Raw genomic sequence first — 21,748 nt, forward strand, 5'->3', positions numbered from 1 at the left:
TGGGTGTGACAATGATACTATATAACTATAATGTGCTTCAAGACGTTGCTACCTGTTTGGATTGAACCTTATTTTGGAATGCAAATATTGACTTTTATGTTGTTCTTTGTTTTCCCCTCCCCTTTTTTCTCTTTCTATCCTGTGAATAATGTTGTGGGTGACATACTTACAGGGAAAAACAATTGACTTTAAAGTAAGAAAGTTGATGAAGACGATTGTGCTGTATTGGTGAAAGGGATTCATGATATTTGGACATTTTTACCAAAATTGAATGCCCAGAGGAAGACCCATGTGGGTCGAAACACGTGTTGGCACATGGCACATGTAAATTGAATTGGTACATGAACAGGGCTTTATGTGGGTGCCATAACCAGGGATATTCATTTGCAAAATTGTCATGGAACTTGGTACATGCAATGGTTATCATCAAATGTATTTGTTTAAGTTTCTTTTGAGAATTGCACATTGACTGCCAATGTCTAGCTATACTCTGTCTATAATAAGTTGGAAATAAATCACAAATTGTTCAGAGGCAAATAAGGCTTGTTCATATTATTCATCAACTTGATTAGTTGTAAGAGTTTAGCGCGGAGACAGGAACATCTTTGCTTTAATTCCATAACAATCATGGACTACTCCTTCATGGACGACACCTGGGGTGCGCAGCGAACAGCAAAACCTAACCATGACAGCCATGTGCCCCCCCCACCACCCTCCCCCAGCGTTTCTCAAACATTAGATTTGTGTGCCATCCAATTACCACAAAGTGCAGAATTGTTCGCCATGTGAGTTCCAGCTCTGATCCCGGATCATCCTGCGCCCCTCTCTCTCCCGGACCAGGGCTACAGTTGTTATTGCGCTACGGTGGTGGAAGTGGGATAGACGCCTTCGCATAGGCAGAAGCGTCAGACGGACTTTCAAAGAGATGTGCACAACCTTTGTGTTGTATCCGCAGTTTGGCTGGAAATATGAGGGCACATGGGACATGTCTGGCTCCTAGCATTCTCTTACCGCTGCATCTGGACCTCGGCTGCAAAGTCTGGATAAATATGCACATTGCTGGCCTTGTATCGAAGTGTGCGCTGTTCTCTGGATAGTTTCAGGACAAGGTCCCTGTAATTTAACAGCCTTGCAATAATTGTGCACGGTGGGGCCCCAGGTTTGGCGACTGGGGAGAGGGTGCGCTACGTGCATTCAACGAGAAAATGTGGGGAACAAACAAGACCCGTAAAAGACTTTCCACAAATGGCTCCAAAGGTCCCTTATACATGCTGCCTCCAGCACTCCGACTATGCGCACACTATTGCGTCGTCAGCATGACTCAAGGTCTTTGCATTTGCCCCGGATTGACAATTCCAGCTGCAGGGTCATTATAGCTCGGTCATGCTGCTCCACCCTATCTTCCACCTCTTTGATCCTGGTTTCTGTCTCGTTGATACAGCCACTTTCTTTTTCCAATTTGGATTTCAGAGACCCAGTGGTCCCCACTATGTTGTCCAGTTTAACATTGACAGACATAAAGCCATTCTGCATAGCTGCCATCAGTTGATCTTCACGGGTGTCTGCGGACATCTCTCCCAGGTACCCACTTTGCCATGGGTCCTCTGTCCTTGGGGTCCTTGTTGGATTGTTGGTGAAGGAATCCATGGGGCCCAGGTTCTTCCCTGTGATCTTTGTCATGTCTTCTCACAGTGTTGATGTTCTCTTGTATTGTACCGGTGCACCAGTAGTGGGATGTGCCCAATTCAGCCCAAGTTCCCTTTGTGCTCCTATGTGTCATGGGGAGCTGTGGATGACAGACCCCTTCTCAAGTGATCCCAGTTTTTAGCAGCCAATGAGGCTACTAACTATTTATTCAGGAGTGCCTAACAGTGCCGGTACTTTAGCACTGTGTCTTAAGGATGTATTTCTTGACTGTCTTGCACAGGCCAATCCGCCTCCAATTGTGTCCAGACAGTTCGGAGTGAGAACTCTGAGGCCAACCCTCCATGTCGCACTCGGATAGGCAGCCACACGTACTGAGACAGATGCCGGTCCGCGGGTCAGGATAGTCCTCCAAACTCCACACTTTTTATCCCAGGCCCCATAGTGTAGCAAGGTCCTGAACTGTGCCCTCACTTGCTATGTTGTTGCACTGTCACCCTCCTGCTCTTCTACTGTTTTCTGATCAATTATGGATTGTTATCCCAATACTACTTGACTTCACCTCGCAGACTCTAGTAATGATGTTATGTTATAGTGCCAGCCATAAATTCTCACCCTATTCGCACAGCACAGCGTTTCGAATGTTCTCAACTCAGGGATATCAAACGCAATAGCAAGAGCTTCCCTCCAAAAGATTCAAAGTACTGGCCTCACTATGGTAGGCGGCACCTGGCACTCCCTGCTCCAACCAGCAGGCCCCACTACAACTCAGGGCCAGACCTACAGGCATCTAACATGTATCTATCCCTCGCACTACAGCCCGCCTCGGGTCCCAAAGCACTTCCTGGAAACGGTCGCCAAAAGGATAGGTCGGCTGCAGCGCCATGGGGAGGGTGGTCGCCTGCAAACGGTGAGGCCGCCCTCTGGTGCAGGCTGCCTCACTCCCTCTGCCCTCCTGAGCCTGGGATCAGCTGCCGGCGGTCTGTCCCTCATAAATGGGGCTGTGGCTTGGCCTCTCCACCGCCGTCCACTCTACAGCAGCACAGAGTGCACAAGCTACACGCACCTCTATGCGTGTCTCGCCACACACGGAAGCCAGTCTCCAGGATAATGTTGCAGCAGGGGGAGCCAGCAGGGGCCACAGTGGACTCCTGCCCCTCCCCCAGTCGTCCTTCGCATCGGGAGCAATCAGCCCGGCGCCCCGAGTCTGACAGAGACGTCCGTCGGGGCGGGTTCTCACAATCTCCCTTCTTCTCTGCAACAGCTACAGGCTCTGCCGTCTCGCCACAAACCAAGTTGATTTTCCGTCGGTGTGTGTCCAAGGTTCTCTGCTGCCATTGCCTTCATAACAATTACTATTAAATGGCTTGCAGAATGATATTAGCTGGTACAGGATGTTGCCGGGGCCGGAGCTCCAACTCAGGCTGCCATTTCTCTTGCTGCTTAGCAGCGCCCCCCCTGTTTTGTGTTTTCTGAAGGCAATAAAAGTATTGCATAGTAGCATTCTCAGGGTGATGCCTCCTCTTAATGTCACAAAACACAACTCTCTAGTCAGCTACTAACTGGAACGTAGGAATCCAATCAGATATGATTCCTGTAACTGATCAGGTGAAAAGAATCTATTCAAGAGGAAAACACCTTGGTCAATAGTCCAAATCCCAAAACGTCAATAGCCACAGCCTCCTCACGTTTTGATTTGGGTGTCACTATTGGATCTCTACAAATCAAGATTTGTGGAACACAGACATGTTTCTAGTTTACCACGCATTTTACAACTCTAACGAGGGAACAAAAGGTACTAGAACTGACTGGCAACACTTTAACAATGTTCTAGATCAACAAACAAGGCCAATTACAGAATGTGTTGGATTGTGACCTACAAAATCAGATGTTCCCAATTGCAACTCTTCTAGTAGGTTTGCTCAGTGTAAGAGCAAACTCCTTCAGCAGATTAACTCAAGCATCATTTAGTGGTAACTTTAATTTCTGATAATCAAGTAGGTTTTCGACCATTGGGTTCCCCAGTGGTGCTTTGTTTGTTACACAGTGCAAGAATATGCCCCCTTCTTCACTTCATGGATGGGGTAGGAGATGGATTCAATTGGTAATGCTCTCTAGGAATTCCCTAAACTTACACGTCTTGCCACGGTGCTTCACAAACTGAAGCACAGAGGGAAATTCCTCTTGATCATCATAGCTCCAATGTTAGCAAACAGAATTTGGAACTCATACTTTCTGGAATAATTCCAGAAGCCAGACATAACCCGTGCTGTGAGAGCAGCATCTTCTTTCTTAACAGGGGGTCTGATTCTTCACCTACCACTTCAAGCTATGGCCTTAGAGGCTTGGTCCAGTGGACATGTTTTATGGCCAGCTTGGTCTATCTATCTATATAACCTTTGTGTGAAACACAACCAACTCAGAAAGGCTCCACTAGGATCCAATACATGAGTAAATTGACAAGGATTTGCCATTAGTCTATAAATAAGGAAATTCAACTCGGAAATTATTTTTTTAGACCATGTTCTAGCGTTGAACTCTGAGCTCTCCGGGTCCGACATCAAATTAGATCCCGCAGAATGTATCCGTCGCTTCGTTTTAGCGGCCTACCTCAATACTGAATCTCAAAACGTTCATAGTCCGTCCTGTGGCTAAGAGACATTTCCTTTGTCTCATAACATTCCCCATTGGTCTGTTATTTACACCTGTCTTTACATTTGAACAGTGTACTTTCCACTTTTATACATAAATCGTTTTAACTTGCATGGCTTAAGAAGACATCAGTACATTCCCTGAAAATGTTTCATTGTTAGAGCATATCATGCATTAGTGAGTGTGAGCCAGAAGGGTTTTGCCATTAAAAACATTGCTTACTCATTTGGTGAGAGTGAAAGCTAAATCAGTGACACATCTCTAGAGCACATTTTTAAAGAGGCCACGTGAGTAACACCACATGCATTAAGAAATCCTACCAACACAAAAAAACTTTTTTCAAAGCAGATTTTCAGCTTGGATATACAGATTTGGGTAGTAGTTTTGCCCAGAATTCTTATGCTTAGGGTTTCTCTGTTTTTCTGCCATGGTCCCAGTTAACGTGCTTTTTAAGATCCCAAGAATATGGAGGAAAGGGGATGGGATGAATTGACTACTTTACCCCTAATCTTTAGAGCCCTTTCTCCCCCCAAACCTGTAAGGAGCTTACAACACTGAAAACAATTGGATTTGGGGCCAGGAGGGCCCGCGCATGGGACGGGAGAATGCATGCCATGGTATATTTTCGTTTTCTAATCTAATGCTGCTTCCATCATTGTCTTGTTCTGCCACTTCCTGTTTTTGACATCCCAAGAGTATTGGGCAAAGGAAACAATGATCTATAGGACTACAGTAGTCTCTAAAGTGAGAAACTGGTCTTTTTTTTTTTACTACAGAAAATTCTTACATGACCCTGGAAAAAAGCAATAACGCCAATGAAATCCTTCTTTTACATGATCAATATGGCAACTCTACAACTGCAGGGTATTAACATAAGGAAAAATGTGCTTACGCATTTTACTTTTTAATACCTCAAAAAAAGCTATATTTTTAACTTGGTAAACCCACAGTTCACAGCAGATGTTTGCATATTTGAGAGACTTCTGTCAGAATAAAGCAAGGTATTAGAGGAAAATGCATTGGTCTGCTGGTTTGATTTGTATGCAACTTGTAAAGCACACAGTTGCCCGATAACATCTTTGTGCTAAAAGATGCAGAAACGTGCAACTATGTTTGAATCACTGCAAATCAAATACTTCAATGTAAAAAAAAAAAATAAACAAAAAAAAAGGAAGTTGGGCAGAGAGCAAAGGCAAATGCTGAACGTATAGGGAGCAAAAGACCTAGGGATGAAGGGGGTTGCAAAAAGGTTTCCTAACCCTAATTCAAAACCTAACTTTTAGATGCATTCTAACACTAAATCACACCAACAAGCTATTGCAAACTCCGAGCCTGTCACCAAAATGTATAACAACTCTCATATTAGCCTCAACCTATTGTACTATACATGTGCTGGATAGTGTACTATCTGCTTCTATAGGAAATTGTGTTCCAATGTGTCCAAGCATAGGAGAATATTGAAAAAGAACATTAACATTGCTGTTAATATTGCTTCATGGATCACCATGTTTTTTCAATACAAAAATATCTCATGTTCATTGATCGAGGTAATTTCTCTTAAATCAAGTATATAAACTAAATCACTTGACGTACGAGACTGGCAGGATTTTAAAGCTTTTTCAAGTCCTGCAGGGTTTGTTTTTTGATGCAGAGGGGGATGACCCAATAACCTTTTTTCCAATTAGCAACCGGACGTGCTCAACTTGGATGTTGATAAACGCAATACAGTTAAGACGTATGCTTTGACCAAGCCTTCAGAATGGACTGTCGGACCAATGCTCATTGTCATGCTATCTGATGCACAATTACTGCACTAGCTCTGGCTGCAAGTCCATTTCATCTTCAAATCCTGCTGCATCATCTACAAGGCTGTCATCCTGAAGTCTGCAAGCTACCTCACAGAGAAACTTTGCATCCCTGTAGGCCTACCACCAGAAGGACGGATATGTGCAGACTTAAACTCTGCTGGTGCAGGAAAGAAATAAACAGAAAACAGGCCTTCTCCGTCTACACCCCAAGACTCTGGAACCTCCTCCCCATCAACATCCGACTCACCCCCTCACTTCTACAGTTCAGGAAAGAGCTTAAGACCCTCTTCTTCAAGAAGAACAAGTAACTTATCTTACCTGGTAACGTTCTTTCGATGGGATGTTCCTCCGACATATTCCACATCTTTGACAGTAAGGACCACAGCTGTGCTGCTTCGGAAAGCTTTTTCGGCGTAGGCGTCCTGCATCGATGACATCGATATGCTGTCCCTCGAGGGCCTCTGTCGATAGTCGATGTCACTGGATGTTATATCTAGGACGCACGACGTCCGTAGCCTCAGTTGTCGTTTTTTACCAGAAAGTGTGGCACCAATCTCCTGCCAGTATGACTGCAGAAAGCCTTACGGAAACCTAAGCTGCAATCGGCATAAGAAATTCTGTAGTGGGGCAGGCTGGGAGGGTACGATGTGGAATACGTTGGAGGAACATCCCATCGAAAGAACATTACCAGGTAAGATAAGTTAATTGTTCTTCGAGGGATTGTGTCCTCCGACGTATTCCACATCTTTGACAGACTCCCAAAGCAGTACAAGCGTATGGAGGTGGGAAAATAATTTATAAGTTCATAAATTTAGAATGCCCAATCAAATTGCTGAATATAGGACTGCCTTACCAAAGGCCAACTCTTACCCATGGATAGAGTCCAGGGAATAGTGTCTCACAAAGGTATGGACAGAAGCCCACGTGGCTTCTTCACAAATGCTGCGAATCGGGACGCCCCTCTGTAGAGTCGTGGAGGCAGCCACACCCCTAGTAGAGTGAGCCCGCAAGCCTGCTGGATGGTCCTTACCCGCCAACCGGTAACATTCAGAGATCGTCAAAATGATCCATCTGGACAAGGTCCGCTTGGAAACAGCCTGACCTAAACGCTTTCCAGCATAACCAACAAAGAGCTGATCGCCCAATCTGACCCGGGACATCCGTGAGAAATAAAAACTCAAAGCTCTCCTAGGATCCAACCTATGGAGCCTCTCCTCTTTCTTACCAGGATGCGGAGGAGGATAAAACGCCGGAAGAATCACCTTCTGGCTTAAATGAAATTCCGACACAACCTTCGGAAGAAAAGAAGGACGAACCCTAAGGACAACCTGACCAGATGAACTGCCGAGATTGAAATTTCCTGCTGGATGGCCCAGAACCAGAGCTGCATCGCCTCCCTGCACAATGGGAGTGACCCTGCCCCGCCCTTTTCGTTGAGGTAGTGCATGGCCACTGTATTGTCTGTCATAATCAGGACATTCTTCCCCCGCACAGACAGCAGAAAAGCCTTCATGGCTAGCCTGACAGCCCGCAGCTCTAACAGATTGATGGGGAGTCTGGACTCCGACAGAGACCAACGGCCGCTGGCCGTCAACTCGTTGGCATGAGCTCCCCACCCCGTGAGGGATACGATCGTCACCTCCGGCCACGGTTGCCAAAACGGAGCACCCTTCAACAGATTTCCTTCAACGGCCCACCACAGAAGGTCCTGGGCGACGAAGGGCAGAATCTGAACGGGATCCGACATCCTGCCGGAGAACTGCGACCACTGCACCTTGAGAGCCCACTGCAGAAATCTCATCCGCAGCCTGGCCTCTGGCACCAGGAAAATGAAGGATGCCATGAGGCCGCGCAACCTCAAGAACCCGAATGCCGGGAGACTCTGGGCACGTTGAAATTTGTTCACCATCTGCAGAATGTGATGAGCCCTCACCTGGGGAGGCGAACACAGCCCCAGGGATGTGTCGAGCACTTCTCCGATTTACTGGAGCCGCTGGGTAGATGTCAAATAAGACTTATTCAAATTGAGGGAGAAGCCCAGCTTGTGAAGGGAGTGGCAGGTGACGTACAGATGATCCACGACTTGCTCGGGAGAGAGCGCCCTGATCAGCCAATCGTCCAGGTAGGGGTAGACGTGAATCCCCCCCTTTCCTGAGATACGCTGCCACCACCACCATTGTCAGGAATCTGTCAGGTAAGGACAAAGGCAGTGAATATGGCAAGGGATATATGCACAATATCACACAGTGAATAGCTTGATTCAACAACATACATACAGGAACCAAGACTCAGGTATACTAAAACCCAGGAGTGCAAACTAAGCGTGACAACAATACAAATATATGAAAAGGGATGTGGGGCAAGCACTTAGATTCTCCTTATGACTGCAAGGAAAGTCGGCAAGCTCCTACCCACAATTGCTATTACAGGTTCTGACAGCGCTAAGCCCACGTAGAGGGCAAGCAACGACAGATCTGTGATCTAACACTCTTGATGGTATTAAATAAGGAAACTTAAAAACAATACTCACGAGGACGAGAAATACCACTTGAATGTCAGCAAGCCCACAAACCCTGTTGATCAAACAGAGACCCCGAAAGGCTGTAACAGGAATGGGAGGATAACTAAATACATAAGACTCAAGATAAGGGGCAAGTAGGAATAGTGATTACAGAATAGTGAGGAAAACATAGGCATTCACACAGGAGCTAGCTAACAACCGAACACCACACCTAATGATCAATGGACATTATATGCAGAGGTGCAAGGCTAATCCAAAAAGAGGAAAGACTAAAGCATCAAGCTATACAGCAGCAAAGGACAAGTCAGAGAAATATAGAACATAGGCAAACTGGGCTGCACCAAAGGGAAAAGCAATGAGAAATGCTGCCTGCAGGCTGCAAACAGGGGAACACAGAAGGGAAATCTGGGAAGCAGAAATCAATTAAGCACATAAATTCAAAATCCATGGATAAGGAACAAGACATGGGAATTTGGAACTAGGCACAAGGCTAAGAACCAGGAACAAGGGACCAGTTAGAAACAGGAACACTGCATCAATGACCAGCGCTGAACTGAAGCAAACAGGCTTTTAAACCTGCTTAACAGCACACGCCGCAGGTGTGCAGCTTGCTGCACCTGCAGCCACAGGTGTTGCCTATCCTCCACCCAGCCTTGTCCTGCAAGGGTGGAGATGAAGCAGTGGGCCAGGCATTCTGGGAAGCATAGTCATTTGATTAAAGCAGCATAATGGCTTGCAAAAACCTGGAATGGATCCGGAAGGGAAGTAGTTTGGCAAATAAGGATTTAGCGCTCCCAATTCATCACAGCATTGTAGCATAAGGTTCGGAAGGAATGTCCAGTAGGGAATAAACCCCAAATCATGCCCCCAAGTGGTGGGAACGGGAGCGAAGGAAGCGGATCGTGACAACCATCAGCTTGGTGAAGACCCTCGGGCGGAAGTCAATCTGAACGGCAGGACCCGAAACTGAAAATGCGAGTCGCCAACCGCAAACCTCAGGTACTTCCTGTGCTTGGGATGAATCGGCACATGAAAGTAAGCATCCTTGAGGTCAATAGACACCAACCAATCCTGAAGTTGAAGGGCCTGGAGGACTTCAGAAAGAGCAACTATCTTGAACGTGTCCTTCCTGAGGAGCTTGTTCAAACCACGCAAGTCCATGATGGGTCTCAAGCCTCTGTCTTTTTTCGGGATCAAAAAATATGGGGAATACCATCCCTTGTTCCTCTCCACTACAGGCACCAGTTCTATGGCGCCTTTCCCTGGCAGGGACAGGATTTCCTGCGCAAGGAGCGGATCCGGACGCTTCAAAGAGAGCTTCCCCGGTGGATTGTCGTGAGGCCTCTGCCGGAAGGAAAGACAGTAGCCGTGGGCTATGATCTTCAGAACCCACACATCTGAAGTAAAGGCACGCAATTCTACAAGATGCTGCGCCAGTCTTCCCCTAACCGGCGAACCATGGGACATGGCCTCACGACTGAGCTGACACGGCTGCAGCAGTGCCTGAGGGCATAGAGGCAACTGCCCGAGCGGCTTTGGCATCTCAAGTACCTTGCTTTCCACCTCTGGTACTCCTACAGTGGCCCCTTTGACTGGCGGCTCCTCTCGATCTACCAAAGGAAGAGTAGTACCGAAAGGAACCTCCCCTCCATTGCTGTCCCCTAGGACGAAAAGGCGGAGGTTGGCGTACTGCAGCGCTCAAAGACTTTGCTGCAGCTTTGGAGGTCTGCAACCTCTCAAGGCTCTCGTCAGCCTTACTGCCAAAAAGATGGACACCATCAAAGGGCATGTTTAGAAGCCGGGATGCATATCAGGAGCAAACCCCGACTTCTGCAACCACGCGAACCTGAGCATCACTGCTGGGAGACTCTCCGGAGCAGTCCAAACCGCCGCCGCCGCCCTTCTTTGCAAAACCAAATGAAATGGCAACAATGGGTCAGTGGGTGGACCTTGGTCCAGTATATCTTTCAGGTCATCCTGCAGAATATCAACAGATGGAGCAGACCACCCCAAGTACTCCGTCACCCTCGACATGAGACGCGTATAAAAGGATTCGGCATGTGTACCAGGCTGGCCTGCCAAACAACCTCCGGAGAGGTGTCAAGACCACTGGCGTCATTGTAAGGACTGATGTAGGTCTTCCATTTGACTGTGACCAGACAACAGGTCATCAGGAACCTCAGGAGGCACAACCCCCTCCTCATCTGACCCTTCTTCCACCTCTGAAATGTAATCCAAAGGCTGGAATAAATCCATCCTGGGGGGATGACCAGAGAAGGGCTCAAAAACAGGCCTCACTGACTTACTGAGAAGCCTTCCCCGGAGTTTACACAGCCCTCCCGGGCACCTCCGGTAAATTCTCCTAAAAAGTTGTTGAGGGCGCCGATGGAATTGCCGTCGACATCGACCGAGGCGCCGATGATTTCGACAACTGCTTCGAGACCAGAGCCCCGAGAGTCCCTTGGCGACACGGCGCTGATGGCGTCGATGCCTTCTTAGAAGACTTCACAGGTTCCGACGGTCTCGAGGGTGTCGAGGACCGGGACCTGCACCTGGCACGGCTATGGCGATCAACCTTGTCTGATCGGGACCTCGACGGCTCCTTATGATCACGCCGACCGCCCGAGGCCAAAGGCGTGTGAGCGGTGGCTCTAGGTCGCTCCTTGCCGGCTTCTCTCGAAGGCGCAGACGGAACGCTGTCCTGCGATTCCAAAATCGCCATCCTCTGCTGGCGGATTGCGTCCCATTCAGCCGGCGATGAAGACTTGGTGGGACAAGTAACCCGCCATCTGGCGGAGTCCTCCGACGAGGACAGGGAAGGCGACCGGTGACGGCACTTCCGAGAATGCTTAGAAGAGGCAGAGGAATGGCAGGACCTACTCCAAGACCGAGACCCCCTGGACTTACACTGACGCGGAGAGTCGCCCCTAGAGTAGTCGGTCGAAAGCCCAGCAGATTTCGACTTATGGGTTTTAGATACCCTACCTACCGGTAATTTCGTTTTCCGCTCCCACAAGGCCTGCGATGTCCAGGACTGGCAGTCATCGTAGTCGTCAGTGGCGTGGCTTTCGCCGAGGCACCAGAGGCAGATGTCGTACAGGTCCGTGATGGACATTTTGGAACCGCAGTCCCGACACTTTTTGAAGTCCAACTTCGGGGTAGAAGAAGACAAAGACATTTTCTCAATTCAAAGTACAAGAGCCGAGCGCGCAGAGATTTCGAAGCGAACACGTTTGCGGAAAAAACAGAACTGAGGCTACGGGCGTCGTGCGTCCTAGATATATCCGGTGACGTCGACCATCGACAGAGGCCCTCGAGGGACAGCGTATCGACATCATTGACGCAGGCACCTACGCCGAAAAAGTTTTCCGAAGCAGCACAGCTGTGGTCCTTACTGTCAAAGATGTGGAATACGTCAGAGGACACAATCCCCTCGAAATAACTCCCCTCTAACACCTAGATCCATGCACAGTCCACTGCCCACGATACCCGAGCCTGGGTCAGATGATCAGATTCCCCACTGCTTGCTCCTCTTGTTACTTGTAGATCAATTTCGGACAATTACCCTCGCCCCTGTTAGATCCCCACTTCCTTGCTTCTCTGCTCCCTGACCTTGTTCTTCCCCCATGATTGTAAAGCGCTTTGTTGCTTCCCGGAGCTAGGTCCATTCTCAATAAATACCCTAATAATTATAATAATAATATACCTTTATGTATCCGGCTCAGGCAGTTATGCAGATCATTCAGACTATACATGGTTGCTGGGGGAATGATGAAATGGTGAGGGGCTTTAATTACCGTTCTTGGTGGTAGCAGGGACACATATGAACCTAGAAAGCCTTTGAACATGCACTTCTACCCATTCATGATTCTGTGTAATAATAAATGCACCGTGTCGGGAAGTTTAGATTTTCGTGACACTCTTAGATTGCGGTATAAGATCTGTAAGGTAATAGGATCTGCTGGTATTAACTTTACAGATCTTATGTGGGCTGCAATAACGGTGGTATCAGATTTTGCAGTATGCGTGAAATAAAGTTCAGCAATATGCTTTTCCTTAAGGAGGTCTTGCTCTCTTTGACATGGTGGCTTGGGGCGGTCTCCACCACCTAGATCTAAATTCTATATATTTCACACCTTTGCCACCACAGAATATGGAGTAATATCAGACAAACACCAGGATTAAGTGGTCGTGTTGTTAGATTATTTGTGTGTATGCAATGTGGAGGCCTCTGGTTTTGTTTTGCATTTAAAACTTCAATTAGAAAGTTATTTTTTTTAAAATAACAATAGGCACACATTTGAGGCAAGGTAGTTGGGAAGTAGGATTGTTTTTAACAAGAGTTAGATCTCGTATGTACCTGAATCGGTAGAGAGCGGGGTTGAAGTCTACGTCTCAGTCACTTACCGGAAGTCAGGATTCAGATCAGATAGCTTGTTTCCCATCAGGGAACAGCAATTTGTGGTCTCTCAAAAGGAGGTCATGCCTGGGAGTATTAGAGTAGGAGGAGGAGCAGTATGGATAATGCAGAAATGGGTTAGTTAAGCAGGAGAGCATCTGCAATGAGGGAGATGTACAGGTTGACTTAAGTTGTCTAAAGAATGATCAATACTTATTATTCAAGCTTTTCGGCATAAGGAAAGATGTATTTAAGTAGAATGAAGATCCATTCGGTAGGGTATGATTTTATACCCTGGTGTATGTTTTGATATTCCATGAAATGCTCTCACTTCCCTGGGAAATACCAAAGCGATTACTCACTGTAGTCTATTGATTTTTGCTATCCAACATAGCATAGGTAGGCACTCCGTCAAAGAGCACTTCGCAAATATAGATGCATGTGCAAAGTGGCCCCGCTCTGTTCTGCTCTAGCTGTTCCAGAGAGACTGAGCAGGCCACGATTTCCATGGGTCAGGAAGTTTCCTTTTTTGGCCTAACCAGACAACGTGGCATGTGACGAATCCAGGGAATTTTTCCCTTCTTTCCAAGGGGGAGCCACCACCTTTGGGACTAGGGTAATTGAACCTGCTAAACTTAACAATCCCAGGGGAAGTCACCGGAAAGGGATTTTATTGAACCTTTTATTGAACATATTGGACCTTTTGAAAGGTCCAATATGTTTGTTGCATATTTGGGGTATGAGTAGTAGATTTATCCTTGTAACACTCAAGGCGACTGGCAAAGTTTCTGACCCCTAGGAGTTATAAAAGCAAAGGAGGAATGGTAGCAGAGGAGGAGCTGAGAGAGAGAAAGAGAGAGAGAGAGGGTAGCGGCAGAGAATTCCAGCAGAGTGACCAGAGAAGGAGAACATCAGCCTGGACTGCAGAGCCATTCAAGGAGCTGACTATGGGGACATCAAACACGTGGGAACATCAAGGACGTAGCAGGAAAAAAGCCCATGGACCGCTGCTGAAGGGAGCACGATTTGGGGCCAGTTGGGCTCGACCAAGGCGACCGTAAACCAGTCCCAAACCAAGAAGCAGGGAACCAACGCCAGCATCTCACGGCGCAGACAAACCTGAAAGCCAACCGATGAACCAGAGGCTGACATGAAGAGCTGACGAAGGGACCCGACACAGATCAGCCAGCTGTCCCAAGACTGCCGAAGGGAACACCTCCTCCAGGGAACATTGCTCAAACACAGAAGGTATGAGGCTGTTCCAAGGTGAAGGACGAAAAGTCCCGACAAGACACCACAAAGGGATGTTCTGTACAAATACCAACAGCGGGGTGGAAAATCTGGTGGCCCTTGACAGGGTAAACGCGAGACGAATCAACAAAGGTGTGGAAGTTACAACACCCCACAGTGGGGTGAGAATACAAAAAACCTTCGTCGGCCTGAAAGACACAAAACCCCAGGATGGGGTAAGAAACACTTGAATCCAAGTGCAAAGATTAGAGTTCATGATAAGGAGGCAAGGAATAATAATATTGACTCTGGTCCATGAGTTTGAGCAACGTGTAAAACATATTGGCAATCCTTTAACATTGGCGGGAAATCATCTGAACTATCCAGCCAATTACAAAGCCTGGAATGCCACAAGTGGAAACCATTTCAGCCATTGAAGACCTGTTCAGGTTATTATTTAGTTATCCTTTTCTTTGTATTAGTGGTATGGTTAGCACTTAGGACAGCTTTGACTTTGGGACAGAGAACAGTGCATTATTTGTATAACCTATGGACCAGCAGTTATTATTCTTGCTTTTTAGATACGACCCAGATCCACTGTAGAACTAGAACAGATTAGGCTCTTATCCTTTAGTTTAATAAAGAGAAAGTGTTCAAAAAAATTTCCTCTTATCCGTTTTCTGAGTCCGATTTACCACAAAATCTGCTTGCCACAGTCAAAGCATGGAGGTTGTACTTTTAAGGGTATGGCAGAGATGGGCTTGTATTCATGTTGTTGGCCCCTTTCCTTTTTCACTCTTAGGCAACTCACTCTCAGGCTCCGAAATTGCAGATTGCATGTGGTTTTGGACTAGGATGGTAGGCAAAGGTCGACCGTCCTCCAATTGGATATGATAGCAACTGTTCAGCTCTGGCATTCTGGTAGGATAGGAACCTCTGAAATAATGTGTGTTCTTTCTGGGGGGGGGGGGCTAAAACCCTTACATACTGAATTGGCCTAGGAAAAAGCCCAGGTAGTTTTGAGGTTAATCTTTAAATAACTGCTGGATAATCTGGCAACAAGTACAATAAGGAATAGAGAGGAGCCCCCTGCCTGAGGGAGGGCTTGGTAAATTCTCTAATCATGGTTGCATGATAAACGAAAGACGAAACACAAGCTTTCCCATCTAATACTATTCTCTGCTGCGGTTTGGGGTACAGATGGTTTGCTAAGTGTGGAAGGTTCCACGCTTGCCTTCTGTAAAGTAGCAAAGAACCCAGAAAGTCAGAATTCCCTGTCCAAATTATGAGGGCTTGGTGGCCTGCCCAAAGGGGATGAGCGTCCAGCTTGTTGACTAGCCTTGGTTCAGAGTGTTATCACAATGTTACACTATGCATATGTGAAGTGGCTGTTGGGTACGTTGCTCAGGGTCATCCAATGTGGGAGACCTTGATGTAAGCAGTGGCAGGCTTTGCAGATGAAGGAGCTGTTGCAGGGTGAAAAATATGGGCCTGGCAAAAGAAGCCTTAGTTTCTGTGATTACAAGGTAAAACAAGAGCAGCATCACCCCCTCTGTGCACTTTCAGGAACCTTGTGGTACTTGGGGATGGCCCTGTAATGGTACCATCATGCTCATAGGCACGGTGTAGCCCTGTTGTTAATTCCTGGGTGTAGGTCTGAACCAATCTAGAAGCGTTCCAGACACATCAACCTGAGGGCCAGTATTACACCACTGTAGTGTCACCACTGGGCCCCTAACCCATGGCGCAAATGCCATGGTTAGAAATTCTAGGCACTGCAGAAAGAGTTCTAGATACAAGTGCCTTTCGGTGTGGTGAAGTGACAAGAGAACATCTAGCCATCCAGTGACTTGCTCAGAAAGAATTACCTTGCCAGATGCCTAAAAATACAAAGGCTTACTTGCCTTTTTAGATCAAAGGTACTTAAAGTTTTCCAGTGGCTGGAGATTGAAAATGTCTTTCCAGTGCCGGAGAATGTGTGCAGCAATCCATAAAACTGCCTCACCCAATTGCCATCGGTGGTTGGTATAAGAACTGCAGCCATAATACGCATGAATGAGTTTGCAAAGAGGCATTGCTAGAAGACGCAGAGTATTTAAACACCATAGCGCGGAGAAGGGAATGTTGTGACTGTCAACAAAAAGTAGACATCGCTAGCATTAAGGGCACAGCTGTATGCTTATGCTTCTGCCATATCTGTATGGAGAATAGGACGTGGGGTTGAGACCAAGAGCATGCACGATTTAGGTCCTGTGCAAAACAGTGGCCATGCATGCACCCCAGCCCATTCGATTTATCGAACCTAATGCATCATTCACCGGCATCATCCCCTTCCCAGAGACGGCATCCCACGAGTATGTAGGAAAGTGAATGGGACATAGGAGTACTGTGTTGTGTCAAATAGCTGTCAAGTTTAATTGAGACGGGTAAGGCCTTAAGATCAGCCAAGCCATGGCTAACTTCAGAATACAACTCAAAACAATTATAAAAAGTACAAATCTGACTAGAGTGGGAATTGGACTATATTGCAAAATGTTTTTACAGGTCAAACAAAACCCAATCTATCCAGAAATCGCTGGTTTTACTGTCGTTTGAAAAGGGTGGGCCCAGCAACAGTGCTGTGTGTGTTCCAGTCAAAAATGTGTTTGTGGCCTGATTTGTGGCAGAGAGTTGTTCCATATACAATTTCACACTTTCACCAATCTGCACCACATTTTGCAAAGTTACCTGTTAGGACCCTCTGAACATTACCAGCTACATGACATTTGGACAACCTCCCCCCGCTTTCCCCGGATTTCAGTACCTTCGCATACGAGACATTTGCTTGAAATCAGTGCAACATCAATGTTGTCGTAGAAGGACAAGTTTTGACAGGAGGAATAAATCTCGACGTGCAGGCCCGAGGATGCACGGTTTCCAAGATCTTTGCAACGCAATGAACTGCACCACGTCAGGGTGAGGCGATGGGTGGGGAGAGCACAGAAGATCCCAGCATGCAGCAGCACACCAACTCTGCCTCCCACCAAAGTCTGCTCCAAGGGTATGCCAGACAAGCACACACGCCCATTCTCAGTTCAGTTTACTTCAGGGTCCAAAGAGCATCAAGCGTTAAGCGAATCAAAACAGCGACCAACAAAAGCAGTGTTATCATGCCTGTATGGGGCCTGAGAGGCGAAGGTGAAGGACAATGACATTCCAGATTTTTCCAAATTGTTGCCGCATCAGGTGAAATTATCTTTCCAGAGAATTTTTGCGAGATGGTGCCCTCGGTTATATAAAAGATACATAACGTATATCCAAACATATCATCAAATTACAAAAACCACGAGCTGTTGCGTGAACGAGCCATCCTTGCTGCTAAACATTATTATGTCAATGAAATTATTCATCAGATTCAGGACATTCCGGGCACAGTTACTGAGTACCACTCAATCGATACAGTGGTGGATGCTGACAAATCCGTAAACTATCCAACAGAATTGCTCAACTCACTCGACCCCCGGGAATGCCACCACGTCATCTTCGACTGAAAGTTGTGTCACCCATCATGCTGCTTTGCAATCTCCACTCACTTAGGCTTTGTAATGGCACAAGGCTATGCGTTAAAAAAGTTGCTGCCCAACGTAATTGAAGCGACAGTGTTCACGGGGAAGGGAAACAAAAAATGCTGTTTATAACCAAGCCTTACAATGAACATGTACTTTAGTAATATTGAACTTTAGGTGCATAGTTGTTGGCAAGTAAATATCATGTCGCCCATCATGCTGCTTAGGAATCTCCATGTTGTTCTCACGTACAGTTTTAAGTTTCAGAATGACTTTTTAAGAAGAACAATACATTGTGTTGTGTAGTCTTTATAAGAATTTTTTTTTTAAATGAGAAATAATCGAAACATTTAGCGAATTCTTCTTTTCACCTTTCTTACGGTGCCTTTCTGAAAAGTGTAAAGCTGCATTAAGGTATTTCTAACAAATAGTACCTATAAGAAAATAAAATCCGAAGTAACGCCGGTTATATCAGCTAGACATACATTTGAATCCAGAACATCAAATATTTGTTTCCAAAGGCTTGCCTAAGTGAACAGTCCCAACAGTTTCTAAGTCCATGTCAACTAAATTGCTAGTACATCTTTGTGCATTTAAATTTTCATGTATTTTTTTTCTAAGCCCTGAAATACATTCAGGGGAATGTAACATTTCCTTGTAATTTCTGACTTACAATTGAATGCAAAAAATCATATTCAGGATATAAAACAAAAGAGCAATCTCAAATACTTCAGCTTCAAAACTTAATTTACAAGCAACCACTTCTTTACATACAAACAAGAATTAGGTTTTTCTTTTACAACTTACCTTGTTTTGAGTCATAACCTTTATGATGGTAGAATTAATAGCATCATCATTGCAAGCACTTTGTTCAGTTAGTTGAAGATTTGCTGACTTTAGTTTCTCTTGAAGAACTTGTATTTCAGATTTCTGTGAAGCTATGATGAGTTCCAGGTCAGTCAATGAAGGCTGTTCAGGTTCCTAAGGAAATATTTTTAAAAAGCCTTTCAGCTGAATAAAGATCATAGAAATATCGCTGTGCAATTCCTTTTTAAGATGACATTTACAAGCTGTTGGTCTAGTTAAAAGAGGATGTTGCTTTTCACATGAAAAAGATAATGTTTTCATGGATGGGAGATCGAAGTTCAAAACAGGCAACGTTTCACATCTTACAATATTGGTTTGACAGAATCTCAGAAAGAAACTTACCTAACAACATGCATTGTAGTATATATTATTCTGTTAGTCTTTCCAGCCACTCTTTCTGACAAATGTTCATCAAAGGGTATATTTTTTGTTTAATTCACAAATCTATAATCTGTAAATCATGCCTGCTCCTTCAACAGGAGATAAATTGTGCTACCTTTCGAAGAACTCTGGAAAATTGGCAAAAGAAGAGCTCACAACGTTTATGATTATTATTCACAAGCTTTTAAAAAAATGTATTTATAGCGGAAAAAAAGGAATGTTAAATATCAGAGTTGCAATATAGTTGCAGTTGATTGTGATTAACAAAAGCATTTATGCCACCCATTCCAGCAGTGATTGTCACCATAATAAAACAGTTAGATATCAAAGGTGGTCCTTTGTCCTCGTACATTACAATCAAGTATCATACTATAAAATTATACATACAGGAATTGCAGTATAAAATCTACAATCCTCAATCAAATTCTGCGGTATCACTCAGACCCCGATTCAGAACCTGGCGCAGTGAAGGTGCTAAAGAGCACGATTCACTGCGCCAAATGAGGACGCCCAGGCTCCACCAGTATTCTCAAGTGGGCCTGGGCGTCCTTGCAGTGCACAACAGTGCACCTTCAGGATTGCGCCTGTTTTTGTCATAACGGGTGCAATCCTGAAATCGTGTGGTGTATAGTGTTCATATGAAAACTTTCATATACACCAAAGCAAGCATCTTCAACAAAGTGTTTATATACACCCTACACTGGCTTCTTGTGGCACTCCTCCAGTCTAAAGGCACCAAAATGGTACTGTATATGAGCGCTATTTTAGCGCACATATTAAACTGGAGGAGTGCCACAAGAATACCCTTAAAAAAAGCCAGGTATCGAATGTGACGGTTGCTAGGTTGGTTTCCAACCCATCCTAGCAACTGCCACATGTATTTCGAAAGTGGCGCATTCCTTCAGACTTCGGAAGAATGCGTCACCTTCAGAATAGGTCTCAAGTACTGAAAAGGTTGTTAACACTTTTAAGAACCTTTTCAGTACTTAACACCAGGATGAGAATCAGGGCCTCAGATGTATGGTTCTTATTCCAAAAGAGATCATCGGGCCTGCACGTTGACAATACAATATTTGTATAAGGCTGTTCAATATCATAGCAAAATGCGACATCTTCCAGACATTTTTTAACTGTGGGAGCAGGGCCCTACCCCAAGTCATGGTGACACATCTCTTTGCTAACACAAATAGTTGTCTTTTTAATTCGTTTTCGATACATCATAGATATCAATCTTCCTACGCCCTGTAAAAGTGTTACTTCTTGCAGTAGATCAAAGGTATTCGGGGTAGAGGAATGAAGGAAACATTATGACATTCATGAAACCACCTAAAAATATGTAAATATTTCAAGCATAGATTTCCCTTTCATCTCTTTACAATGTGTCCTTCGTCCCCACTGTGAGTGTTAACCTCACTACGATTGCATGCTTGGGGAAAACTGGGATAAAGCAATAGCTGTATAAAAAACAATCACATGAATGTAGAAATTAAAAGGGAAAAGCGGGTATCTTCCATCTACGTGACCCAAGTGTCACGTATAAGGCACAAAATCCAATGGTGCAGACACGCCTGGATAAGATTACCTGCAACATGCGGGAACAGAGTATGCATCAATTAAATAACATACACTGGACCCCTACATCACATAGAACACAATTCAGATAGGGAACACATGGTGCCATCAAAGTGAACAGTGGCAGCCTAAAGAAATCTGCACTACGGTTTTAACCATTTACAAGGTTGAGTGCGCTCCTCCTAGGTTAGGGTCTGTCCCAGATAGGATTCCATTGGGTTTAAAAAGACTGCTGTTGACAGTATTGAGAGATGTAGATAGTTACAGTAGGAATGTGTTGCCCTAATCTGTAACATGAAAGTTTCATCTAACACATGAAGAGTGACTTTCTGAAGGTTTTAGGATGAAGCCAGATTGATACTAAGAGATTTTTTTATTGATACAGGTTTATAGTTTTATTTCAGCATCTTTTTCAATCATTTTAACCAAGCAGGGTCAACGTTTGATTTCTTCCGTAGTGGAGAGATTTGTGCTGTTTTCTTGAAGTAGACTGGAGTTAACCGTGTTCTTACTAATATGACTTGAGCAACCAAAGAATTCATGGCCAATGCTTCGGAGTAGCTGCTTGAACAAGCCTCTACCATCAAGATAAATCTGTTAGACAAAATATTTTAGCGGCTCTGTTTACATCTTTTGAAAGACCACCGGCTACGATGGCAGTGGCAACAGGGATACCTTAATTTTGCCGTTAGCCTCGTGTGTACAATGCCACCCCATAATTCAGTTCAGAGATCAGGCAGTGAGGTATCCAAAATCGAAGTGTATTTAAAAGAATAATTCCGTTTCAGACAACTGGGTCTCCAGCTATACACTGGAGATCACTACAATATGGTATACATACAAAACACTACAAAATAAAATCCAACCTGCTTTTATGAATCGCACTACTTTAAGTCCACATAGGAATCCACTTTCAATCACAGTCTCTTCCACTAAATATAATGATAATCTAAAAGACACTAGCCATTCTAATATTTCTGCTTGGCATTTACTGCTTTGTAAACATACCTAGTTTCTCACTACAGCATTTTACATAATGCAAAAAATACGGTTAAGCATGTGATTTTCTCCAGCATCAATGCAAGTAATGAACCAGAGAAAAATTACATTAATTAACATCCAATATATA

General features: G+C 45.2%; 1 protein-coding gene across 2 annotated transcripts in view; it reads right to left on the bottom strand.

The window, feature by feature from the left end:
• CNTLN (centlein) overlaps window positions 1–21,748 on the bottom strand; it is a 2,346,865-nt gene that overhangs the window by 1,376,448 nt on the left and 948,669 nt on the right. For both annotated transcript variants that reach the window (XM_069625978.1, XM_069625977.1), the window contains exon 10: window positions 18,607–18,780. In XM_069625978.1, the coding sequence (XP_069482079.1) occupies window positions 18,607–18,780 (174 nt within the window). The remainder of the gene's footprint in view (window positions 1–18,606; window positions 18,781–21,748) is intronic.

This window comes from Ambystoma mexicanum, chromosome 6p (genome assembly GCF_040938575.1).
Source record: "Ambystoma mexicanum isolate Mex_15411 chromosome 6p, UKY_AmexF1_1, whole genome shotgun sequence".
Taxonomy (NCBI): domain Eukaryota; kingdom Metazoa; phylum Chordata; class Amphibia; order Caudata; family Ambystomatidae; genus Ambystoma; species Ambystoma mexicanum.